The sequence below is a fragment of the Panthera leo genome, chromosome E1 (genome assembly GCF_018350215.1).
Source record: "Panthera leo isolate Ple1 chromosome E1, P.leo_Ple1_pat1.1, whole genome shotgun sequence".
Lineage (NCBI taxonomy): Eukaryota > Metazoa > Chordata > Mammalia > Carnivora > Felidae > Panthera > Panthera leo.
This window is the reverse complement of record NC_056692.1, coordinates 34,276,584-34,302,684: the sequence shown is the minus strand read 5'-3', so window position 1 is coordinate 34,302,684 and position 26,101 is coordinate 34,276,584. Positions and strand designations below refer to the sequence as shown.

General features: G+C 41.0%; 2 protein-coding genes across 15 annotated transcripts in view; one reads left to right on the top strand and one right to left on the bottom strand.

Moving 5' to 3' along the window:
• Window positions 1-14,878, bottom strand: part of MBTD1 (mbt domain containing 1) — a 71,731-nt gene extending 56,853 nt beyond the window's left edge. For 3 of the 12 annotated variants that reach the window (XM_042917294.1, XM_042917295.1, XM_042917296.1), the window contains exon 1: window positions 14,141-14,384. In XM_042917294.1, coding sequence (XP_042773228.1) covers window positions 14,141-14,161 — 21 coding nt within the window. In that variant the 5' untranslated portion in view covers window positions 14,162-14,384. Of the gene's footprint in view, window positions 1-9,369; window positions 9,469-13,438; window positions 13,503-13,667; window positions 13,834-14,140; window positions 14,385-14,425 lie in introns of those variants that run through there. The other 9 variants (XM_042917306.1, XM_042917297.1, XM_042917299.1 and 6 more) reach the window with 8 other exon arrangements.
• Window positions 14,812-26,101, top strand: part of UTP18 (UTP18 small subunit processome component) — a 42,487-nt gene continuing 31,197 nt past the window's right edge. For all 3 annotated transcript variants that reach the window (XM_042917310.1, XM_042917309.1, XM_042917311.1), the window contains exons 1-4: window positions 14,812-15,235; window positions 16,954-17,066; window positions 18,398-18,496; window positions 22,542-22,609. In XM_042917310.1, the coding sequence (XP_042773244.1) occupies window positions 14,897-15,235; window positions 16,954-17,066; window positions 18,398-18,496; window positions 22,542-22,609 (619 nt within the window). In that variant the 5' untranslated portion in view covers window positions 14,812-14,896. The remainder of the gene's footprint in view (window positions 15,236-16,953; window positions 17,067-18,397; window positions 18,497-22,541; window positions 22,610-26,101) is intronic.

Sequence of the window (26,101 nt, the reverse complement as noted above, 5' to 3'; positions counted from 1 at the left end):
TCCTTTCAGTCTCCAGGATCACATATCGTATTTGTTTGCTTAGTTTCTTCAATCTGGAAGATTACTTTTGAATAATGCAGGCTCCCTCCCCACCTTTAAAAATTTTTTTTAATGTTTATTTACTTTTTGAGAGAGAGAGACAGAGTGTGAGCAGGCGAGGGGCAGAGAGAGAGAGAGAGAGAGACAGACAGACAGACAGACAAACACAGAATCCGAAGCAGGATCCGGGAGCACAGAGCCCGATGCAGGGCTCGAACTCACAAGCTGTGAGATCATGACCTGAGCTGAAGTCAGATGCTTAACTGACTGAGCCACCCAGGCGCCCTGCCTCCCCACCTTTTTAATAGACTGTTTCTCATTTGAGGCTCATGTTTCTCATTTGAGGCTCATGTTTCCTCATTAGATCAGGTTATGTATCCCCGTAATACTACATAAGTGATATAACCTTCTCAGAATATTACATCTAGAGGCAAAAGATGCCTATCTGTTCCTCATCGCTGATGCTAATTTTAATCATTCTTCAAGGTGTTGAAATTTTACACAGTACTTATCATATTTCTCCTTGCAACTAGCAAGCAATCTTGTAGACATATTTTAAAGTATGTGAATACTGTTTCTCATTGAAATCTCACCCCACCCAATCCCATCCCTAAATTTAACGTCCAATAGCTCTTGCCAAACCAAACATTACTGTGATGGCTGAAAAATGATTTTGTAATTCTAGTACTCTTCTACCAGTCAGCATAAAATTCTTCCATCTTCTCCTTAGGTTTACCTACCTACCTACCTACCTTTATAATCAGTATCAACTCATACTTCTTTTCTTCCCCAATGGTTTATAATTCACTACTGTCCTATTTTATTTTGGAGCTCAAATTATCCCATACTCAGCTACATGGATTCTTTTTAAAAAAATTTTCTTGTATTTATTTTGCTGGGGGGGGGGGGGTGGGTAGGGGCAGAGAGAGAATCCCAAACAGGCTCCGTGCTGTTATTGTGGAGCCTGATATTGGGGCTCAATCCCATGAACTGCGAGAACATGACCTGAGCAAAAATCAAGAGTTGGACACCCAACCGACTGAGCCACCCAGGTGCCCATCAAACTACATGCATTCTTTTGAACTTGCTCCTGCATCATTTTCACATGATACAATCAATTTTTGAGTATTGACTTTCTGGCACATCAAGATATTCCAGGATCATTTTGTACCTACATTATTCCAGCCCTGAAATCAACCATTTCTCCAAGGAGCTCTCGTTCTTTTCAGTGGGGAATGGTATTAACCACCAAGATGTGCTCAGCTGTTTTACACAGAGCCATTTCTATATCTTCTTTTCTGCATCTGTGTGATGTGTGTTCTTTTGTCCTTTTATCTTTAGGGTTTTTCGCCTTTTAAATATTTTTTTCAAAGTTCTTTGTATTTAGGAATTGACCCTTTGTAACATATGGCAAAATTTTATTTTGCTTATAAAGTGGTCATGAAATTAATTTTGTAAACACAGTAATATTTATCACTACTTTCATTGCAACTTGATTTTGACTCTTAGAAATTTTTTTCTTAGAACCAGTGTATACAAAAGTTTACCCATATCTTAACATATTTTTTAGTACTTATTTTTGAGAGCGTGCATGTGTGCAAGTGGGGGAAAGGCAGAGAGAGAGAGGATGAGAGAGAGAATCTAAAGCAGCCTCCACACAGGCAGACCAGAGCCTGACATGGGGCTTGATCCCACAACTGTGGGATCACGACCTGAGCCAAAATCAAGAGTCAGATGCTTAACTGAGACACCAGTTGACCCACCCCACTTTTTTTCTGGCTTACTTTTTTTGTTCTTTTTCCTTTCTGAGCTGGGAATTACTTATTTTCACTCTTTTGTTTTTACTGTGACAAAGTAACCAGATTATGGGCACCCGGGGGGGAGCTTAGTCGGTTAGGTGTCCAATTCTTCATTTTGGCTCAGGTGATGATCTCATGGTTCTGGAGTTTGAGCCCCAAGTCAGGCTCTGTGCTGATAGTGCAGAGCCTGCATGGAATTCTCTCTCTTTGTCCTTCCCCTGCATGTACACACATGTGCACTCTCCCTCTCTCTCAAAAAACAAAAGCAAAAACAATAATAATAAAATAAATAAATAAACAAAATAACCCAATAAAGCCTAAGATTTGCTCTGGCTAAGCCATCTCAGTAAATCAAGATTTAGTAACCAAGTTTCTATGCTCACCTCTGTGTAAAAAGGCAGGCTTATGTAAACTATCAGTGCTCACCCACTCAGCACACATTGCCTGACCCAGCTCTAATACTTCCCTTTGCTCCAGTAAGAAAACCAACCAGCAAAATGCCCAGTGTAACTTCCTTGTTCCTGCTTCCACTTTGGTCTACTATAAAAATCTCTTGCTTTGTAAAGCAATTTGGAGCTCCTTTCTATCTGCTAGATTGGATGCTGGCCAATTTATCAACTGCTAAATAAAGTCTGTAAGATTTTTAAAAAAATTACTCAGTCGAATTTTGTTCTTTAATACGACAGAATTAGGACTATGAATTTTCCTCTGCTCACTGCCTTACATGTATCTCATAGATTTGTATATGCAGTATTTTCATTATCATAATTTTTTAGAAACTCTGTAACTTGTTTACAATACTCCTTGTACCCAAGAGGTTTTTTCCCTGACTGAGGAATAATTTTAAATGTGTATCAAGGCGCAGAATTTTTCTGTCACTCTAGAAAGCACCCTCATGTCCTTTCCCAGTCAATCCTTCTCCTCCCCCATTAAAGTTCTATTACTACTGGTTAATTTTGCATATGCTTATTTAAAAAAAATTTTTTTTAATGTTTATTTATTTTGGGAGACAGACAGTGCGAATGGGGGAGGGGCAAAGAGCGAGGGAGACACAGAATCTGAAGCAGGCTCCAGGCTCTGAGCTGTTAGCACAGAGCCCGACACGGGGCTCAAACTCACGAACTCTAAGATCATGACCTGAGCTGAAGTTGGGACACTTAACTGACTGAGCCACCCAGGTGTCCCTGCATATATTTATTTAAATAGAATATAACACCACGGACATTTTTATAACTAATTTAGCTCACTCAACATAGTATTTTTTTCAGCATATTTGAGATTTATGCATATTATTACACATGATTGGTTCATTGTTTTTTACTAATACTGCACTTTAACAATATTTGTTTATCCATTCTCCATCTAGATTTGACTACTTTGAATAAAGTCTCTATGAATATTCTCAAACAAGGCTTTCTAACATACAACAGAAGGCTTCTAAGTTTCGAAGTGGAAATGTCCTTTTGCTTTTTGTTTTCTTATATGGGACCTACTAATGTTTTCCTAACGTATAAACTATTTTTGTGAATATTTTGTGGTTGAGAGAATGTACAGTATTCTGGTTCTAGGATGCAGATATACTGGAAAATCTGCTTCATTAAGTTTTGATCTTTTATAGTCCTACTTTCTGTCTACTGTACCTATCCTGTGTTCAGTGTCAATCTCCAACTTAAAGTGCTTTTTATGATTTGCATTTCTCATAATTTTTGCTTTATAAAGATGGTTGCTGTATTTGGTATAGAACTATTATATCTTTGTTACGAATTATGGGTTTTAGTATTACAAGCTATCCTCCTTTGTCATTTAATGCTTTTTGGTTTGACTTCTAGTGTGGTATCAGCACTGCCGATCCTGCTTTCATATTACTTCTATTTGCTTGGTTTACCTTTGTCCATCTTTTTATTTTTCGCTGTTTTAAAGATCTCATGTTATAAAGTTAGATTTTGATTTTATTCTTATATAACTGACATAGATTAGTTTGTTGGGATTTGATTTTTGAGCTAATCTGAAAATCTTTTTATTGGTGAGGGAATCCTTACTGATATGACTGGTATGTTTGATTTCAATTCTGTCATATTATTTTGTTATAATTACTACGTGCATTATGGAACATTCATCACATGATTTTTCATGATGGTTTTCTTTGGCCTTTTAAATTAAATTTGCAGTGTTTTGAAAGGTTTATTTTTTTCTAATGCTTACCTTTGAATATTTTGTATTTCTTTAAAAACTTTTTTTAAATGTATGTTTATTTTTGAGAGAGAGAGACAGAGACAGAGCCTGAGTGGGGAAGAGAGGGAGACAGAATCTGAAGCAGGTTCCAGGCTCTAAGCTGTCAGCACAGAGCCTGATGCGGGGCTCAAACTCACAAACCAGGAGATCATGACCTGAGCTGAAGTTGGATGCTTAACCGACTGAGCCACCCAGGTGCCCCTCCCTCTTTCATATTTCCATGTATCCTTTTTCTTACCTAACCTTTTTTTTCAGCTTCAAATGGTATCATTTTAATCCCTTGTAATAGTTAACCTACAGTCAATAGTGTTACTCTAGTTTTTCCCTCCTAGTTTTTTCAGCTCCCTTCTTTCCACTGTCGGATCCTGTAACATTTATGTACACCATTCTGTTACCTACACCCCTACTCCTGATTTTAACCTTAGTTCAAAAAGACATGGAAAATACTGTCAAACTTTTTGCAGAAAATTTCCCAAATATCTCTTTTAGATGCAGCTCATCCTTTAAGTTTCCTTGGGAAGGGCTCCTGAGAACAGTATTCTCTAAATTCTTGTCTGTTTAAAATGTTTTCTACAGTCTTGACATTCAAAAGACAGTTGACTGGATATAAAATCTTTGGTTAGAATTTTCTTTCCTTTTGCTACCACATTATTGTCTTGCTTTGTAGGTGATACCAGTTGAATTCTCTAGACCTTGTAAGGCACTTCATCTTTTACCTGTAAGCTTGGAAAATTTTTCTGTTTCTTTAAACTCATACAGCTTTACTAAAACACACCCTGCAGTTCACCTTCTGGTATGAACTTCTGATGTATAGACCTAGATCTCTATAGCCAGAAAGTTTTCTTGATTATGGTTTTATTAAAAGATTTTATTAAAAAAAATCCCCCCCAATGTTTATTTTTGAGAGCGCACTTGCACACACACATGTGCAAGTGGGGGAGGAGAGAGAGAGGGAGTCACAGAATCTGAAGCAGGCTCCAGGCTCTGAGCTGTCAGTACAGAGCCCGATGCAGGGCTTGAACCTATGAACTGTGAGATCACAACCTGAGCCAAAGTCAGATGCTTAACCAATGGAGCCACCCAGGCGCCTCTAAAAGATTTTTCTTTTTCTAAAAAATATTTATTTTTGAGGGAGAGAGAGCTCAGGTAGGGAGGAGCAGAGAGAGACAGCGGGAGATCAAGGATCTGAAGCAGGCTTTGTGATGACAGCAGAGAGGCTGATACGAGGTTCAAACTCATGAATGGTAATGAGATCATGACCTGAACTGAAGTTGGGCGCTTAACCAACTGAGCCACCCAGGTGCCCCCCCCCAATTTTTATTTTTTAAAGTAATCTTTACACCCAACATGGGGCTTGAACTCACAACTCTGAAATCAAGAGTCACATGTTCTACCAACTGAGCCAGTCCAGGTGCCCCTATTCTTTTTCCTTATTGAGGGACACTAAATACATGTTACTTTTTGGACCCCTCTTCCATTTAAAGTATCAGTTAGAAAAGAATTTCATTTTCATTCTCTTGACCATTTTCCTGCTTTGCTTCAATCTCTTTCATTATGTTTGCCTTTAAATCTACTGTTCGGGGAATACTTTATAATTCAGTCTTCATCTGATAGGATTTCTTCTTCTTTTCTCTAAGTGTAATCTACTCTGATTTTATTTCTTCCTGTTTTTTTTTTTTATTTTCCTTTCTTAGTTTTAGATTTCTGAATCATGGTTTTCTTTTCCTTGTATCTCTAACCAATGGTTTGACGGCGTTTTATTTCATTTTGAGTGTTGTGTCAATTTTTTTCTGCGTTTTTCTGGGTGGGGGAGAGGAAGATTTTCATTAGTTGAGATGTTCTGATTCACATTATTTTTTCCAATAGTTCTGTCTGCATGTATTCCACTCTTTCCTATTTCTATTTATTTCATGGTCAAGGGTTCCTGGTTCCAGAACACTCCTATGTTTACTTTCTCTTTCTTTTTCTGTAAGAGTTGTTAGTTTCTCCTTTTCCTTCTTTCTCTTCACTGCCATGTCTCCACCTCTTCCCTACGAGGCACTGGTTACTTTCAAGCTCTTCTCCATGGCTGAAGCTGCAAACTACCAAATTTCAAACCTGTGTTCAGTATTTTGGAACTTAGTGTTGGAGTCTTCTCTTTTGGAAGCGATACTCTGTGCTTCATCTAAGTGTTCCATGGCCTAAAACCCTATCACTGAACCCATTAAAACCATTAAGCCTTCTCTCTCTCATTCTTCACATCCTGCAGGACTTGGCAGAAGGAGCTCCTGGAATCTGACTATTTCCCTTAGAGGTAATCTGAAGGTTGTGATAATCTGCTTTTTTTTTTTTATTTAAAAAAAAAAAATTTTTTTTTAACGTTTATTTATTTTTGAGACAGAGAGAGACAGAGCATGAACGGGGGAGGGTCAGAGAGAGGGAGACACAGAATCTGAAACAGGCTCCAGGCTCTGAGCTGTCAGCACAGAGCCCGACGCGGGGCTCGAACTCACGGACCGCGAGATCATGACCTGAGCCCAAGTCGGATGCTTAACCGACTGAGCCACCCAGGCGCCCCTGATAACCTGCTTATTAATAATGCTAAAGGCATGGGTGGTGTCTGATTGACATGTACTCTTTGTTGGCTTTATATAGATTTATAGAAAGGTGGGTGGGGAAATTGGATCAGGCTGCTGCCACTGTTCTCCAAAACTGAAGTTTACACATACATATTTACTCCTTTTTAGAAATACTGGTTTTGCCATTTTTTGAAACAGTTTGTCCTCATCAGATTCACTTTTTGTATCACCTAACAGTTTTACAGAGTAAGTCTTCTCCATATTTATCAAATCTGATTCAGAAGCACATTTTGCTGTATGGGAGTTTATTTTAAATTCCATAGAAATCCCTCACTGGACTGTTTTTACTAGTGATTTGTAAAGGTCTATTATGATTAATACAATACATACAAGATGCTTGGTATGTGGCAGGCACATTCTAAGCACTTGATGTGTAGTAATGCATTTAATCCTCATAAATGTTATTACTCCCATTTTACAGATGAGGAAGCAGAGGCTCTAATAGGCTAAGCAACTTGCCCAAGGTCACACTGCTAAAATGAACACTAGCCACATGAATCAAGAAAATAATCTTAAACCTATGTTAAATTTTAACCTGCTTTCTCTCTTTCTTCCCTTTAATTATCGTTGTCAGCTAACTTCTGTAAGCACAGATAACAAGGATCAAATAAAACTATTTCCAGTAGTGTGCCATTTTTTTTTTTTTTTTTTTTAGCACTTTGCTCTTCAAAATGAAACTGAAAAATCATGTTCATTTGTTTACTATCTATTTGAGACCTTGAGTGTAAGGTGATGGGAAACTGCAGGTGGGAGAATATGTTACTTGGTATTTGGGCAAATGTGAAAACTCCTCACTCATCACAGAGAAAGTCAAAATATCTAGGATTCATACACTGGGTGATATAAGCCTAATCAGAATCATGGGAGATACATTCTAGGTGAAAAAGCTAAAGAATTAAAAGGACTTGTTTCATGAGAGCTATATTGGGAAGAGAAAGAGATTGTTATAAAGGATGCTGTTTTGGGGGCACTTTTAGCATGGTTTCACATTAGGCGCATGTATTATTCTTATAAAAATAAAGGTCAATTTCTATGAAGTGTAAATCACCTTCTTAAAATTCATTAAGCTGGTAAAAATGGAGAGGTTGATGATATTTGGCATTGGCAAATGTATGTGTGAAACAGCCCTGACACACCCTTCATAGGAGGGAAAATTTATGCCACCTTTTTGGAGGACAATTTGACATTATTTCTGAAATCTTACAAAAACAGGAGTATGCCTTTTGACCATGTAATTCTGCTTTTTGGAATCTGTCCTTCAGAAATACTCAAAGGACACAAGAATCTGTGTGGAAAAAGGTTTCTTGCAGCAATAATGTAGCAGTGAGAAACTGGAGGCAATCTAACCACCAGTAGGGAAATAAATACTAATAGGTAAAGTACTGAGGAAAAAAGCAAATTGCACGTAGGAATGGCATGACTCACTTTTTATTAAAAGAAACAATATATGCTGGTATGTGCACAGATTGATAGATCTATGTTTGTTTGTATATGCATTTAGGAAGATCCTAGAAGGAACAGCTAAACTATTAACAGGGTGAGAATGGGATGGAAGGATTATTAACTTTTCTATGGTTTTCATTTTCCTTTTTTTTTTTTTTAAAGGGGGGGAGGGGGCGGAAAGAATCTTAAGCAGGCTCCACGTTCAGCATGGAGTCCAACGTGGGGCTTGATCCCACAACCATGAGATCATGGCCTGAACTGAAATCAAGAGTCGGATGTACAACCAACTGAGCCACCCAGGTGCCCCCATTTTCCTTGTTTAAACAAAAAATGTGTAATACTTCTGTAGTGAAAAAAATAAAACAAGGTTTCTGCAGTGACAAAACGTAAGCAGGAGTGACAAATCACAGCAGAATTTCATTTCCCTACTGTAACTGTCACCTGATGAACCTCTCTCCCTATAAAGTCTACAAAGGAATTATAAAACTTTTCTAGGAGAAATTTTACAGAAAATATTTGAGATTCTAAATGCAAGCACAGATAAATATACAACCAGGTAATAGTCTAATTTCAATATGATTAAACTCATCATAAGTTAATCAACTCTCCATTATCCAAACCAACAGGGTACAGTAGCCCACCTCATTTTCTAGGTTTTATAGTCATGAAGTGTAAGTTTCCTAAAACCTTGCGTTTGAAAGCTGTGTGTGTAAACTCACAAAGTGAAAACTAAAGGAGTTAAGAGATCTATGATAACTGGACTCAGTAGGAGCTAGAGAGCTCTTTAGCCCTTGCTGGTTTTCCTCATTCTGCCATCAGGTGAAAAGCTGTCTGGCATAGGGCTACAATTCACTGGCCTAAACCGAAATGCATTTATTCTTGCTTAGCTTACTATTAGGAGGAAGATAAACGGTGAGGACTTGGGATTACTGGGCTTCTGTTTTCCACAAGTTCAATGAGAAAGAATAAATTCATGTCAATGATACAATCAAGAGGATACTGAAAGCAATAATATACTGAATCACCTTTTTAGACTGAAAAGTACCCTGGGAATAACAGCAGAGGACAATATTCTACATCCAACAGTGAACAAAAGAAAGGTGCTCTTGGATATGTAAGAAATACAAATTTCTATCTTTTGGGGTTCAAGTTCTGGTTCTACCACTTAAGACTTGGGATGTTAACAATTACTTTGGTCTCAGTTTCCCTCTCTTCTAAATAAGGAAAACATCACTTACCACACAGGAAGGATGTATGATTAAATAAAATAATTCACATGAATGGGCTTTCAGTTCTTCAGAAGAAAGCTATGAATCCTTAAGTATGAACCTGAAAAGCTAATTAAAAATAAGATGACCATGTCAAAATTAAATATGAAATGCAGTAGCCAAGACGGTCTTTAATATCATTACCAGCTATCTATTCTATCACAAATAACAGAATTCATACTAAGGCTGGGACTGTAGTACAAATGCAGTTTGAGCAATCAAATGAGATCATTTATTAATATGTAAATATGGCAAAAAAACAAGTTAAACAGCATGATGTTGATTTGATACAACCCAAAACACTGATGTACGGGCGCCTGGGTGGCTCAGTCAGTTAAACGTCCGACTTTGGCTCAGGTCATGACCTCACGTTTTGTGGGTTCGAGCCCTGCATTGGTCTCTGTGCTGACAGCTTGGGGCCTGGAGCCTGCTTCAGATTCTGTGTCTTCCTCACTCTCTCTTTGCCCCTCCCCCATTCATGCTCTCTTTCTTTCAAAAATAAACATTAAAAAAAAAAAAAAACTTAATAAAAACACTGATGTAAGAAGATATTTTCTTGGTGTTTATCTTTTGAAAATATATCTGGAGCAGGTCGTACAAAAGATATATTATCACTGAACACTAATAACCATTGGGTATTAATAACGATACAATTAAAATATGGTTAAACACATATGTGTACATAAGGGGATTATTTCCTTGGTGTATAAAATAATTTGCAACCAGCTAACTAAAGTTTTGAGGTCTAAAAGTAAAGCAATAGATGACATATCAGCCAGTATTTACTGAGCAATATAGACAAATCATTATGCTAAGCAACAGAAATACAAAAATGTTTTAGATTTACTATGCATGTCCTACACACAGACTGCCAACTACGGAGAACAAGAAATAGTTGGGAGAACAAGAAATTACTGAAGTAATGAGTACTGCATACAATCTGTTCCATGAGAATAAGAGTAGTAATAGGTAACAGTGAAAAAAAAAAGAAAAAGGGATTTGGGGAGGATACTTAATACTTTACCATTCATAGCACCTTACAGTTTCTTATACACTGGCTGGTTTACAGAAATCTTGGGATTGAGGCAGCGCTGAAGCTCGGCCCACATTCAGGTGAGAAAGATGAAGACTGAAGCGGTTAAGCAACTTAAGATCACAGGTCAGAAGCAGCAGAGTGAGAGCCTGGCCAGTTTGCCAACTTTTCCCAGAAGCTCATTTCTAACTACACTCTAAGTTACCAACACTGAAGTGAGAACTAGGAGGGAGCCCAGAAATATTCAAATGCAGTGTTTCCCTAATCAATCTGAAAAAGTTTCTGGGGCATGCGTTAAAAACAGAGGCCCCACTGCACACCTACTGAATGCTAACCATCAGGAGAGAGGTTTTGTATTGCTGCAAGGGCCACAAGAGGTGGTTTTAATGATTAGTTAAGCCTGGAAAACACTCTTTATATATGCGTGTCCAACATGGCAGACTTGTGGCTATTTAAATTTACACTACTTAAATCAAAATAAAATACCCGGTCCTTCTGTTGTACTAGCTACCATTTAGGTGCTCGATAGCCACATGTGGCTAGCGGCTGCCATACTGCACAGCACATGTATAAAACATTCCAATCACTGCGCAAAGTTCTGTAGGACAGTGCTGATTCTAGACCAGCCCTTCAACAGGAGGATGAGCAAACAGAGCACAGGATCTCGTCTGACAAGTGCTATGAAGCTAGTCAGTGGCAGAACTGAAACGCTAACCTAGTCTGCTAGTGCCTCTCTTACTGTGTCGCTTCATCCCACCTCAAACCATGCTTTACTCAAATGGGAATTACTTTCTTTCCACCCTTTCTTCTCGGTTCCAGCAAAGAAAGAAAAAAAGTCTACATTTGTGTGTGTGCATGTCAGGGGGGAAGGTCATGAAAAAATCATGATTAAATCTAAACCAATCTGCAAATTTGTATAAAACTAAGAGTAGTGTCTGACAGTTAAGAATACTCTGGTGTTCGGAGGCATTTCTTAGCTTGCTTTAACCATTTTAACTCCTTCCTGGTCTACTGACCCGTTGTTTTTATCTTTCTCTTGGACTTGAAATCCTGAAACTAATGTTACATTTTAACTGGCTTACCTTAAAATTATAAACGTGAATAGGTTACATCTTATTCAGCAAACGTTTTAAAGATGAAAACTGAGAAATAAGGAGCAACCAAAAAATAGTACTTGTCTAATTTTAGAATGTGGTCACTCAAACCACTGAGCACTCTTGGCTTTCAGTAATCTAGTGGTTTCGTATTTATGACATTAATATGTTGTTTTCACTTGCAACTTACAGCTCTACCTTCTTTTGACTACTATGTTATATTTTCAAACAACTCCAGGGACTAGAAGCAACTGAACTGCAGGAAGATTTAGACACCAACATGTAACCACCCATTAAAAAAAAAAAAAAAAAAAAAAAATACAACAGTGTCTTCTTTAAAAATAAAACCAGTTGTTCCTGTCTAGTATGTTCAGAACGCAAATGTCTCCTAAGTCAATTTAAGTCATGACAGTTCATGTTTAAAGCAAGCAGGAAAATAACTTGGGACTCCATAGTAATTAAAACTTTAAAGACAGAATTACACAGCTCTGTCAGTTTTCAGCACCTAGTATTCATTTCCATGTTAAATTCTAGTGACTACATTTGGATGAAATAGATGTCAAACTCTATTTGGATTAAACTAAAAATTAAAATTAAAAATTTGAAAGCTCAAAAACATGGCCCAATATAAAATACTTATGAACAAATACTTATTCAAGAGTTTTACCGTAATTTACAAGGCACCCAGAAGCCCTGAGATGGGTTCTATATAAATAGAAGCTACTTGTTATTCAGAGAAAGAGTGCAAAAAAAGACAGCTATTTTCTTTCTAAACACTCATTGGTGTTGAGGTAAGCAAATGAAAAAAAAAAAACCAAACAGTCTAAGTAAGCATGGCAGAGAACAGCAAGAGTCTCTAAGTCAGAAGAGGGGGAGAGAAAAAAATGTTTCAATATTTTAAACAGGGCACTGGAAGTTTAAAAGGAAATTTATTCTTTGGTTTTTACACCAGATTCATTATTTCTACATCTTAGATAGTCTTGACTCCATTTCACTGTATTAGGAAGAGGAATGACAAGTGCCCTGCAGATTCTAATGCCAACAAAACTACTTTTGGGGGCAGCACAGCTCACCAATTGAAGGACAACATTAGGAAAACGTTAACTGACAACAGCAGAAACTGAACTATCTCAGCTCCTGAGTGATAAACAGCATACACGAAAATGAAGAACATAAAAACTAATACAAACTGTAAACAAATACGCAAGTGCTCCAAATCTCGTATAAGAACTGCACAAGAAAATAACAAAGAAACGAGAGCATTGCGAGGGAGGGGCCTTGAAAGGAAGCCCGGTTGGAAAGGAAGACACAGGTCAAAGTTGGGGGGAGGGGGGGAGTGGCTCTGACCACGTCTGCACCAGGAGATGCTTCTAACAGCTTCAGTACTATCCCCAAAGGCAATCTGAGGAATCCTTAGGGAGAGTGATTTAGGCAACGAGCTAATGTGCTTTGAGAGAGGAGACATAGAGAATGAAGCTGAGTTTTCCAAGTACAAAAAAGATGCACTCTAGTGACAGAGAACAGCCATGAAATCCCAGACTGTAATTCCCAAGCTTCCTGTAGAAAAATATCAACCGTCCTCAGACATGCAAGCCAGTGCATCTGAAAAATGACCCAGCAAAGTTTTCAGCTGGCCCTCACTATCTCCCAAACCCTCCTTCCTCCACTTCCCTGCTGTTCTTTCCTGGCACACAAAATATAGGCCAATGAGCGGTGGGTGGGTGAGGAGGATGTGAGAGAAAATTTGAGAAGTAAAAAAGGGAGCATCTGAACAAGGGCATGAATGAGACTGGAAGGTCTAACAGGGGCAGGCGAACAACGATACGAACGGCTGGAAAAGCGGAAGGGCTTTCCCGGGCGGCAGAGAGCGGTCAGGTTTGGGAAGGGTTTAGGCACAGGCCAGACTACCTACCACTTGTCAGAGAGGCTGCAGAGGGGACGGCTGCTTTGGGTGACCTCTAATGTCTCTTCCGACTCTGAAATGTTAGGATTCTTATTTCACAAAAGAGAACGCAACGGTCCCAGGAGCCCATCGACCTAGAACCCTTTTAAACAAGCGGCCCAGGCGCCTGCTGCCCAAAACACCACTCCCACCTCTCCCTCCCACACGTGCCCACCCCGCCCCCTTTCGCTATTTTCACCTCCACGTGCGAAATGCCTCGCGGCACTCGCCCCGGAGGGGACAGGCACCTTCCCCCGCAAAGCACCCGAATCTAGCCCCCGCCCCCGGGGCAAGTGAGGACTCCACTCTCCCACCCTGGACGGCTAAAAAAGGAAAAGTCTCAAACCCAGTCTCCCTCCCCCCACCAGCCAGGGCTGAAAGGGGAGGGGGGGCGGGACGCAGAGAAAAACTTTCTTCTAAAATTTTTCCTCCAAAGAGCGAAGGGAGCAGAGAGAACCCCGCGGAGTCCGGGGCTGAGGGGTGGGGGGAGGGGAACCCCCCGAATCGTTTAACGGCCGGTAGGGGGAGGGGGACTCTGGAGGTTGAGGGGGCGTGGGATGGAGAAGCAGGCCTGGGAGCGGGGTCAGGGAGCTGCAGGGGTTCCTGGGGTCGGGGAGCTGCAGGCGTCCCCCCCACCTGGCACACAAAGCGGCTGCCGCGCTCGGCTCTCACCAGATCCTTTGTGTTTTCCATCAGGGCCTCATGGGTAGGGGTTGTCCGTGCTCCCCGGGCCCGCGGCGCCCCCTCCCCGAGCTGGGGGCAGGCGCCTCTCCCCAGGACTACGGCGACTACAGGGGAGCCCCCGCTGGGCCCAGACCGGTGGCGGCTGCGGCAGCCCCCGGATTTCCCCCCTTTAACTCGGGTGGCCCCAGGATATCAACAACATTAGCATAGCCCTCCCTCCCCAGCGCGCCTGCGCCGTGACCCGCGCCCCGATTGGCCCACTTCCCTACATACCCTCCTCTCTCTCTCCTCCAGCGTGGGACCCTCTGCAGGCTCCGTACTCCAAGGGCTGTACCAAGACGAAGGGGTGGGAAAGGCAACCGCGGCTCGTGTGAAGTCGAGTGGTTAAAGAGTCAGGAAGAAAAGTAGAAGTTTGATTCAGTCATCCCACTCTATACTCTGGCTTTCTTGTGCTCCTTCCAATCAGTTGCAGCCGCGAAGTTGTGTTGGAAAAAATTTTCCACTCCAGTCACGCCGCTTCCCCCTCCACCCGGAAGATTGGTCCTCCCGGAGGAACTCCCCTACGGGGAGGGGTTGGTGAGGGGAGTGGGCGTTACGTAGGGAGAGAGTGTCGGTCACGTGCTAACAGGCCGCGCAGGCTCCTTCCGACCCCGCGGGGCCTCAGCGGCCGCGGAAACCGAACCGTCTCGGCGCACGCGCAGCGAGGTTCCACGTGAGCGCCTGCGTTTCTTCTCAAACCCAACGATGCCGCCGGAACGTAGAAGCCGAACGAGACCGGACCGGAGAACCGGAGTGAGGCTGGGCCGGAAGAGCCGAATGAAGCCGGACCGGAGAGCCGGAGCAGGGCCGGGCGGGCCGCCACGAAAGGCTGCTCCTTCATCCCAGCGGAAACCGCCGGCCCGGCCGAGCACAGCGGCCGCTGCGATCGCAGTCGCGGCGGAGGAAGAGAGACGGCTCCGGCAGCAGAACCGCCTGACGCTGGAGGAGGACAAGCCGGCCGTGGAGCGGTGCCTGGAGGAGCTGGTGTTCGGCGACGTCGAGGACGACGAGGACGCGCTGCTACGGCGTCTGCAGGGCCCGCGGGTGAGGGAGGCCGCGGCGCGCGGACTGGGCGCGCTCGGGCGGGGCGCGCGGTGGGCGGCGAGCCTCCGGGGGCGGAGCCTGGGCGACCTGCGGCGCCGGGAGCGCTCAGGTCGGCGGGCGCCCGAGAAGGCGGGCGCCGACGGGTGCCAGACTGGAAGTCTCAGCTGGGCGGGGACATCGCCTTTCTCCGCCCCCGGGGCAGCCCCTGCGCCTAGTATCCAGCAGGCGCTCTACACGTACGTTGAGCGAACTGCAGGCGCGAGCTTTTTTCGCGGCTCAGCCCCACCTCCTCTCCCCCAAATCATTGTTTCTTTCCTCGTCGTTCGATCCCCTGCCTCAGTACCTTGCCGTGATTTGGGAGTTGTGGAATCAGAATTCGTGGGCCCGGGCCTGGGAATGTGCGTTTTAACAGCTTCCCAAGTGATTGACTAGCCAAGTTTTGAGAATGATCGTGTATTTGCCTGCTGGGTCGTTGTTAGCCTGTTGGGAACCACGTAGTTTTCCTGGCAGTGAAAATCTTGCATTCTTTTCATCATCCCTTTTCCTTTTGCACACTTTTTTATCAGTTTTTTTTTTTTTTTGCACATTTGTAATCATCCCTTTTATGCTATAACTTTTTTTTTTTTTTTGAGATAAGGAGAGTTCCAGAAATTGTTCTAGTCAGTGGAGGAGATACAGCAACGGACAAAACCTGACAAAAATCCCTGCTGTCTTGGAGCATGTGGACTAGAAGAAGATAAAATGCAAACATGTCAGGGACATGTGTTGAAGAGAAAAAAATGAAAGTACTAGGGAAAGGAAGATGAGTGTGTGTGGAGAGCTGTGAAATTTTACGTAGGATGGCCCAGCAAAGCCTCACAGAATACTCAGTTTGGGAAATGAATGCAGACCTACTAAGTGGCCAGTGTCAACTGATTGCCAGAATCTCCTTTGGGTGCTTATGAGAGAAGCTGCAGAAAACTAATTGGGAAGTAGAGAACTGTTACTGAACAAATGTTGGCAGGTGGGACAGTTTTATAGTCCAGAAAAGGGACATTATGTGCGAGGTGGGATTTGTTGAGCTTTGAAGCATCACAGGCTGGTAATAGACCAGGGAGAAGTCAAGTGGACATGTCTAGTATGGTCTTTGGAAAAGCTCAAGCTCATTTCTGGGAGCGTTCTATGGTCTAGATTTAGATTTGATAGTTGAGTGTAAGTTTTCTTTTTTTAAAATAAGCTAGCATGAGCAGGGGAGAGGCAGAGAGGGAGAGAGAGAGTCCCAAACAGGCTCAGTGCGGTCAGCATGGAGCCGGACACTGGGCTCCATCCCACAAACGCTGAGCTCATGACCTGAACTGATATCAAGAGTTGGACACTTACCCAACGGAGCCACCCAGGCACCCCTCAATCACGTTGTTTTTGATGCTAGTCTGTCTCTCATCCCGTGATTTCTGTAGTTCCCGGATTTTTCCTGCTCCTTTCCTCACCTGTCAACTTACCTTTTGTGGTTCTTGTCTTACTTGATCTTTTCCTTTCAGCATGTCCGCGTGCTCTCATCCTACCTGCCCGTCCATCTTATGGTGCCGTTCTCTAATCTCTGCATTTTATGTTCTGTCTCTAGCATTTGCTTTGGTAGCATTGTCCCATTATTTCATCAGAGGGCCTACAAAGCATTCTTACAAGACATCTAACTAGTCTGCTGAAAAACTCGTGTTTGAAGGCAATTTTGTCATCTCTAGGTTCGAGTACAGGAAGACTCCGGTGACTCGGAAGTGGAGAATGAAGCAAAAGATAATTTTCTATTTCAAAAGAAGCCAGTTTGGGTGGATGAAGAGGATGAAGATGATGAAATGTAGGTTGCTGAGTTTTTCTTCCAGAATTCCTCTGTGTACTTTAAAAATTATTTTGCAAGTTTTAAAGTTTTCTTTTTTTTTAAATTAAAAAAAAAAATTTTTTTTTACCATTTATTTATTTTTGAGACAGAGAGAGACGGGGGGGGGGGGTGGGGGGGTGGTCAGAGAGAGAGGGAGACACAGAATCTGAAGCAGGCTCCAGGCTCCAAGCTGTCAGCACAGAGCCCGACGCGGGGCTCGAACTCACAAACCTTGAGATCATGGCCTGAGCCGAAGTCGGATGCTTAACTGACTGAGCCACCCAGGCGCCCCTTAAAGTTTTCTTTACAAGTTGGTGATTATGTGAAGATTTGAAAAATACTGTAAAGCAGAGAAAAGAAAAAGGTCATTCATGATCCCACAAGCAAGGGAGAACCAGTTAACACGCTGGCATTCTTTCCTGCTCTCTTCTCCTGTGTGCCGTATGGAATAGCAAAGAAAGCACGGTGTTTGGTGTCGTGTTTGAGTTTGCCTTTTTATTTGGCCACTTCCTAACTGACCAAGGGCAAGTTTGGAACTGCCTTTTCTCTTTTGAATGGAGGTAACAATAGTAACAATATCAGAAGGCTTTTGAGAATAAATGAAACGGTATATGTGAAGCTCTTAGCGCAATGCCTGAAACGAAAGGCTAGGGACAAGCACACAAAATATCTACTTTAATAAGTGAGAATGTCTTGTCTTGCGAGCATTTCTCCCCACTTAGAAGTAAAAGCTTTGTAAACATTTTAAAATGGGTAAAATACAGTCCATTTTGTGAACTAATTGTAATTTATCAAAGTATTGTTGGACAGGTAGGTTTTCTTATTTTTTCCTTAAATTCATAGTGAGACATATTTTTCTGTATAAATCTTTTTCCAGTTTCTAATTATTGAAGAAAGATTTTTTTGAGGTAGAATTACTTAAAGAGCATAGGCACGAGTATGGTTCTTGATAAATACTGCCAGATTGACTGTGAGGTTCTACCAACATACCTTCCCATTGAAAGGTGTGCATTGCACTCCATTCTTACAACCAATGCTTATCTTTTTTTCAGACTTTGTCAGTTTAATTGGGTGGGAAATATCTACTTAATCTGTGTTGAGAAAACATTTTTGTCATTAATCATTGGTATTTTTTCAGAGCGTTTTCTATTACATGTATTTATTTTTTTAAAAAATAAACGTGTATGTGATGTTCCACACCTTACGAATGTTTGTATTTGGTTAAATGTGTTTTCAAATTATTAAAGGCAACAACTAGTTAGGACAAATCCTTAAACATCATTTAAAGTGTACTATTTTGTTTTTTATAGGGTTGACATGAAGAACAATCGGTTTCGGAAAGATATGATGAAAAATGCCAGTGAAAGTAAACTTTCAAAAGACAAACTTCAAAAGAGACTTAAGGAAGAGTAAGTGTGAAATCTTTTCCATGTGATTTACCAAGCTGTGTTTATAATCAGTGGTTTATTTGGATTCCCTGAGTCTTTGGCTCTCACAGCTTCTTGGGTAGTGAGATTTCCTTTTTTTTTTGGTTAGATTTCCATTTTGAAGATAGTAAGAGCACTGCTGTTGGAAGAAATGATTAAGTTTTAGTATTTTTATTTTTATTTTTATTTTTTTTCCAGGTAGAAACGGTAGCATTTATTCAGAAGATGCTAACTTTGTCAAATTCTGGTATAACAAGATCTTTGGGACCTATTTAATATGTACTTTTGCAGGGCATCTGGGTGGCTCAGTCAGCCAAGCCTCTGACTTCAGCTCAGGTCGTGATCTTGCCGTTTGTGAATTCAAGCCCTGCCTCGGACTCTGTGCCGACAAGTATTTTTATTTTTTTAAGTAGGCTCCACCCAGCGTGGAACCCAACACAGGGCTTGAACTAATGACCCTTAGATCAAGACCTGAGCTAAGATCAGGAGTCGGACACTTAACCGACTAAGCCACCCAGGTGCCCCAAGTGTTAGTTTTTTGGAGGGAGAGGGATTACAAGTACAAAAAAATTTTGGAAAAATTTTGTAATCCCACTGCCCACTTATAAGCAGTGATAATATTGCTTATTTGCTTGTTCATTTCTATATGGTAAACTAAACTTCTAGGCTTTTAGTTGATCACAGCTGGGAAATGCACATATATTTTACATTTTATTTATTTTTGAGAGAGAGAGAGAGAGAGACAGAGCACAGTGGGGGAGGGGTAGAGAGAGGGAGACACAGAAGCCGAAGCAGGCTCCAGGCTCTGAGCTGTCAGCGCAGAGCCTGATGGGGGCTCAAACTCACAAACTGAGATCATAACCTGAGCTGAAGTTGGACGCTTAACTGACTGAGCCACCCACCCAGGTGCCCCAAATATACATATATTTTAAAATAATGATTTCATCTTGATTCTTCCAATTCCAACTTACAGATCTTCAAAAATATTTGAAAAATGAAAAATTTTTAGGGGCACCTAGCTGGGTCAGTCGGTAGAGCACGTGACTTTTGATCTCAGGGTCATGAGTTCAAGCCCCACTTTGGGTATAGAGCCTACTTTTAAACAAATAAATAAATGAAAATGAAAATTTTTACTTGTATTGACAACTTTTTTTTATGTATTCATATAGGTTCATTGTATTAGTCATTTTTTTAAAGTAGGTTTATTGTATAATTTACATTAGGCGAAATTCATCGTTTTAAAGTATCTTTTTATGAATTTTGTTAAACACATATGGTAATGTAAATACCACAACAACTAAGATAGGGAATCAAGATACAGAATATGGCCATCACCCCAGAAAGTTATCTTATATCTCTTTGTAGTCAACCCTCTCTCAACTTTTTTTTTTTTTTTAGAGGGAGAGAGTGAACAAGGGAGAGGGAGAGAGAGAGAGAGAGAGAGAGAGAGAGAGAGAGAACCTTAAGGAGAAGGACGGAAAGAGAGCATCGTAGGAACGCTCCACACTGAGGGTGGAGCCCGAAGGAGAGCTAGATCCTACGATCCTGGTATCATGACCTGCGCTGAAATTGAGTCAGTTGCTCATCTGACTGAGCCACCCAGACACCCCTCTCCTCAACTTTTAAGTCTCTAGCCCCTGACAACCACTGATGTGTTTTCTGTTCTTACAGATTTGCCTTTTCCAAAATGTCACATAAGTGAAATCATACAGTAGATCGTCTTTTGAGGCTGTTAAATTCATTTAGTAACTCTGTTTTAAATATTACATTTTTCAGCTTTGGAGAAGGTCTTTTCAGCTTGAGATCTTTTGTTCTGGTTTGTTCCTACTTTCCCTTTTGTTATGTTCATATATAATTCCTTTAAATACTTAACTATATTTGTATTGGCTATTTCAAAGTCCTTGTATGCTAATTCTGTCACTGCTATCATTTCTGTGTCTTCCTATTGACTGATTTTTTTTCTGGTCATGGTTCATGCTTTTCTGCTTCTCTGCATGTTTAGAAATTTTGATTGGATTTTTGGCAGTGTGAATGTTGGTCAGTGTCTGGGTTTTGGATTTTGCTTTTAATGATTATTGAATGAGTACTTGTTTTGAGGAGAGAGAGGGAGAGAAAGAGAGTGAGTGAGCAGGAGAGGGGCAGAGAGAGAGGGAGAGAGAGAATCCTAAATAGGCTCCGTGCAATCAGCACAGAACCCGATGAACTGTTAAGATCATGAGCTGAGCTGAAATCAAGAGTCAGACGCTTAACCAACTAAGCCACCCAGCAGCGCCCCATATTTTTTTATGTTTTTATTTTCATTTTTTTTATTTTTACTTAAAATTTTTTTTAATATGTATTTATTATTGAGAGACAGAGAGATGCAGAGTGTGAGCAGGGGAGGGGTAGAGAGAGGGGGAGACATAGAACATGAGGTAGGCTCCAGGCTCTGAGCTGTCAGCACAGAGCCTGACTCAGGGCTCGAAGTCACAAACTGCAAGATCCTGACCTGAGCCACCCAGGCACCCCCATATTTTTTTATGTTTTTAAAGTATTTATTTAAGTAATCTCTACACCGAATGGGGGACTCAAACTCACCACCCCACGTTCACAGTTGCATGCTCTACTGACTTACTGAGCCAGGCGCCCTGAGTGAGTGCTTTTAATGGGTTTGTCTTGGTGGACAATTAATTGGCTTGGAGATCAGTTTGATCCTTTCAAGGTTTTTTTTTTAGCTTGCTTGAAGAGTAGCATTTATTCTAGGCTGGTTTAGCTCCATTTTTAAGGTATGATCTCTCTGCCATCTCTACTGAATGCCCTGAGTTTTCAATAAGGACCTTCCCTTGACGGGTTGGAACTCAAGTGTCTCATCTCTGGTGTTGTGCAACTTACAGCTCCGTTGTAGTTCTTTGCCTGACCTCATGGAGTTTCATCCTGTGAATGTGCAGCTTATTATTCAGCAAAAATATCTGTGGACCTCTGTGCAGATTTTTGGAGCTCTTTTTTTTCTTCTGTCCACTGCCCCTCAAATTCCAATTTTCTTAGCTCCTCTTAAGTCTGACTGTTTCTCATTGGTTCTGTGCCAGGGTCTCACAAAATTGTCTTCAGGGTAAAATTCCTGGGATAGAAGGGCTCATCTTGTTATTTCCTTCCTCCCAGGGATCACAATCCTTTGTTGCCTGTTGTCCAATCGGAAAACAGTTTCATATATTTTGTCTAGTTTTTTAGTTTATGGCCAGTAGGCTTGAGTTTGGTGGTCTTGTCTATATTTCTGCATTAAACAATTAGAATGATTCTCTGCACTCTTCCCAAAACTAGCCCTTTAGAATATGCTTCTCATGCTTCTCTTTAAACTTACTTTTTCCAGAGTGAAATGCTCCAGTTTTATTCAAAGGATTGTGTTTTGTATGTCCTTACCAACCTGGTCATTTTCTTTCAGATGTGTTTTATCAAGTACTCTATTACTGTAGCATTGGTTTGTAATCACAGAGAGCTTTTACTTTGTCCCAAGATCTGAGATGCATTGATACAAGCAAGTGAGCAACCATGTAACTAGATGAAAGTAACTAACAAATATGTATCCAGGTGTCCTATATCTGAGAGTAGTTTATATGGTTAGAGAGGTTTATGAAAGTTTCCTGAATAAGTTGGGACTACTCTGTGTGAGTTGCCCTTTTGTTCTTAAAAGATAATTTCCGGGGCACCTGGGTGGCGCAGTCGGTTAAGCGTCCGACTTCAGCCAGGTCACGATCTCGCGGTCCGTGAGTTCGAGCCCCGCGTCAGGCTCTGGGCTGATGGCTCGGAGCCTGGAGCCTGTTTCCGATTCTGTGTCTCCCTCTCTCTCTGCCCCTCCCCCGTTCATGCTCTGTCTCTCTCTGCCCCAAAAATAAATTAAAAAAAGTTGAAAAAAAAAAAAAAAAAAAAAATTTCCTTGGCAGAGATTCTATACATGCTCTAACGGGTGAGCTAATGTATACCATTTAAATCTCTCAAGCTCTGTGAACATTCGTTAGTTGCCACAGAATTTCATTTTTGTGTTTTTGCTTAGATTCCAGCATGCCATGGGAGGAGTGCCTGCCTGGGCAGAGACTAAGAAGCGGAAAACATCTTCAGATGGTGAGTATTGATATTTCTGTTTAAGTTAGTAAATAAGCCTCTGTTCCTGTTTTGTTATTTGAGCTTTCTTATGAGGCTCGTTAAAACCTGGTGTTTCAAATATATATATTTTTTTCCCTGAAATGTCTGGTTTCGAAGTCTGCCATTTCTCTGAGGGAAGCCTTTTCACAATAGCGTAAGACTCATTTTATCACGTGTTCTCTGTAGTACGGACAGTAACTGATGAATTTTATGTTTCATTTTCAACAGAACTGTATTGCATTATGGGATTAAGGAAAGATGACTGTTATTCTTCATTCAGAGCCCCTTCTGAAGACATTGGCAGCTAGTCTAGCTTTCTACTAGGAAATGGGATATCTAGGGAGCACATGTCAGGTCAGGCCCAGATGATTAGTCACTTTGTAAAAACCTATTTTTCAACTCCAGGTTTTAAGTTTGGTTTGAACTATAATTGCTCTCTCCTTTTTAGATCCTTGAGTTTAGAGATTATAAATATGGATGGCTTACCAAGATTTGATTTGTGTGCTTGGAGTTACACATTTTAGACTTGGAATTGACTTTGGAAATCCTTTAGGGAGTCCAGAGTATATTCTCCCTCATAACGTAGGAGCTCTTTCCTTAGCATCCTTGATTTCTGATGAGCTTTTGTTCGATTGCCATCACCTCCCCCCCACCTCCTCCCCACCCCCCGCGTCCAGTCCTAATGATACTCCAGTACAGGGAGCCCATATAAAGATCCAGCTTTCTGTAATTCTGTTAGAAAACTCAATCTGTTATTAAGTCAGAATTTACCTTCTGATTTCCAGCCAGATACTTTTAGAGGTTGAAGGAATCTTAGTGATACAGCCTGACTTTATCCACAATGAGAATCTTCTCTACAGCATCTGTTAGATGGTAATTTAGTCTCTGCCTAAACATGTCAGATAATGTACTCTTTACTGGACTGTTTTTTCCTCTTTAAGAACTAACTGTTAGAATTTTTTCCAGTTTTGGGGCACCTGGGTGGCTCATTTGGTTGAGTGTCCGACTCTTAATTTCAGCTCAGGTCATGATCTCATGGTTTGTCATTTCAAGCCCTGAGTTGGGCTCTGTGCTGACACCACAGAGCCTGCATGAGATTCTCTCTCTTCCTCTCTCTGCATCCCCGCCCGCCCTGGGAACATGCTCTCTCTCAAGATAAATACTTAAATTTTTTTTTCCTTGGTGCCTGGGTTGCTCAGTCAGTTAAGCATCCAACTTTGGCTCAGGTCATGATCTCACAGTTAATAGGTTCGAGCCCCCCATTGGGCTCTGTGTGAACAGCTCAGAGCATGGAGCCTGCTTCAGATTCCGTGTCTCCTTCTCTGTCTGCCCCTCCCCCATTCATGCTCGCTCTCGCTCTCCCTCTCTTTCTCTCAAAACTAGAACAGTAAAAAAATTTTTTTTTAAATAATAAAATTTTTGCCCCAATTTTGAAATTTACCTCCTTATACTCTGTAGTTCTACTCTTTAAAAGTGTACAGTTTAAAAAACTTAGAAATAAAAGTATGCAGTGTTTCTTATCTCTACTTAATGTAAAACTGTTGTTATTGGAGAAATGTATTTTCAAGTTTGTTTTTTAACAAGTTTCACATCTCTTATCTTTTAACCTTTTTTTGCGTTGAATGATTTCTACACCCTTGGTCACCAGTTTGCCCTTCTAGATGAAATGTAATTTTATTATCCATTTTAGAATGCTGCATTCATAGAATATTTTAGATAAGGTTATGCTAGCTGTTGAAACAGAAAACCTCTCAGATCTCAGGAGATTAATCCACTGGAAGTTTTTTTCTCATGCATGTGAAATTCCAGAGGTGAGAAGGGGATAGTGTCCTTTAGGGACCCAAGAGGTTCTGTCAACTACACGCTGGGTTTTTCAAAGTTGCCCAAGAGGTTGACATCCAGGCATCTTACAGGGGAAGAGTGAGCAGCTCATCCCAAAGAGATTTTTATTGGCCTGTCTTGGAAGAGGTACATGATACCTTGACTTAGATTTAATTGGCCAGAGCTCAGTCACATTGCCATACTAAGTGGAAATGTAATTTGTCTTTGTGCCCATTAAAAAAAAAAAAAAAAGAAAAGAAATGGGTTAGGTCAGCAATTAGCCAGTCTGCTACCATCTGGGATATCCCAGCCTTATACCTTTCCTTTATAGATGAGGGGAGTGAGGTTCAAAGAGGTAACAGTGACTTGTCCAAGGTATACTTCTCACTGGCACGGTGATGACTAGACCCCATCTTCATGGTTGTCCCAGCACGTTATTTTTATTGGTAAATACTACATTGGCTATCTTTAAAAGAGTAGTACCCTTCTCTTTAAACATAATTACAATATTATTGTCATAGACTTTCAAAATTTATCAACAGTAATTCCTTGATACTCTGGATTGTTTTATTGTTGCTGTTTTGTTTGTTTATTTCCTCCCCCCACCCCCCAGATCATTGTAGCTTTTGCTTTGTATCCTGCTTGGTCTTCACCATGCTTTTGAATCTGGCCTGATGTCGTTTTGTGTTAAGTTTTGGAAATTCTTCTCGACTGCCTTTTCAAACATTGTTTCTGTTCCAGTCTTCCTTTTCTTCTGGGATACCCATTACATGTATATTAAATGTTTTTATTTTTTTAAACATGTTGTGTCATTCCCCCCCCCCCCCCCCCCCCCCCAGCATTTTCTGTCCTTCTTGCTTTCTGTACCTTTGTCTGGATATGTTTTTCTGATCCGTTTTCCAGACCACTGATTGTCCCTCCATCTAATTTTTATATATTGTTAAACACGACCACTGGGATCTTAATTTTAACTACTGTATATTTTAGTTCTAGAGTTTGCATTTGGTTCTTTTTTAATAGTCCATTTCTCTGGTTCAAGTCTGAATATTGTCTTTCATTGTTTTTGAACATACTAAACATATTCCTTTAGAAGTTTGTGTCTGAAAATCTGTTATCTAGATCTCCTATGGAGATTGTCTGTTATTCCTTAGGTTTTCATTCAGGTTACTTTATGTTGTCATTATTGACCTAGTTGTATTTCATTGAGTGTTGACACTGTGTGTGAAAGAATACTATTGTTTAATAAGAGGACGAGGATATCTTTCTCCAGAGAATTCGTATGTTTGTTTCTGGGTAGAGGCTGGGTAAGGGGCACTGGCAGTCCCAAGCATCTCCAGTGAGAGATTGTAAGGATTCAAAGCTGGGTTTCAGTTTATGGAGGATTTTCTTATGATTCTTTAATTTCACCCTTGATCCTTGGTGTATGTAGCATTTTATGGCCCCATGCTGAAGCCTGGTGGTTTATTAGACTCCCTTCAGAACCTCAGAGGACTTTTAGTGCTGGTTTTTGCCCTCATCCCCATGAGTGTTTTGGAACTATTGCCCAGCTTCTTGGCTCTCTTTGCTAGAATCATCAGGAAAAAATCAGCCCTGTTAGGTCTCTTTGAAGTTATGATACACAATTTGCTGACCTTGATCTGTCCTACAACT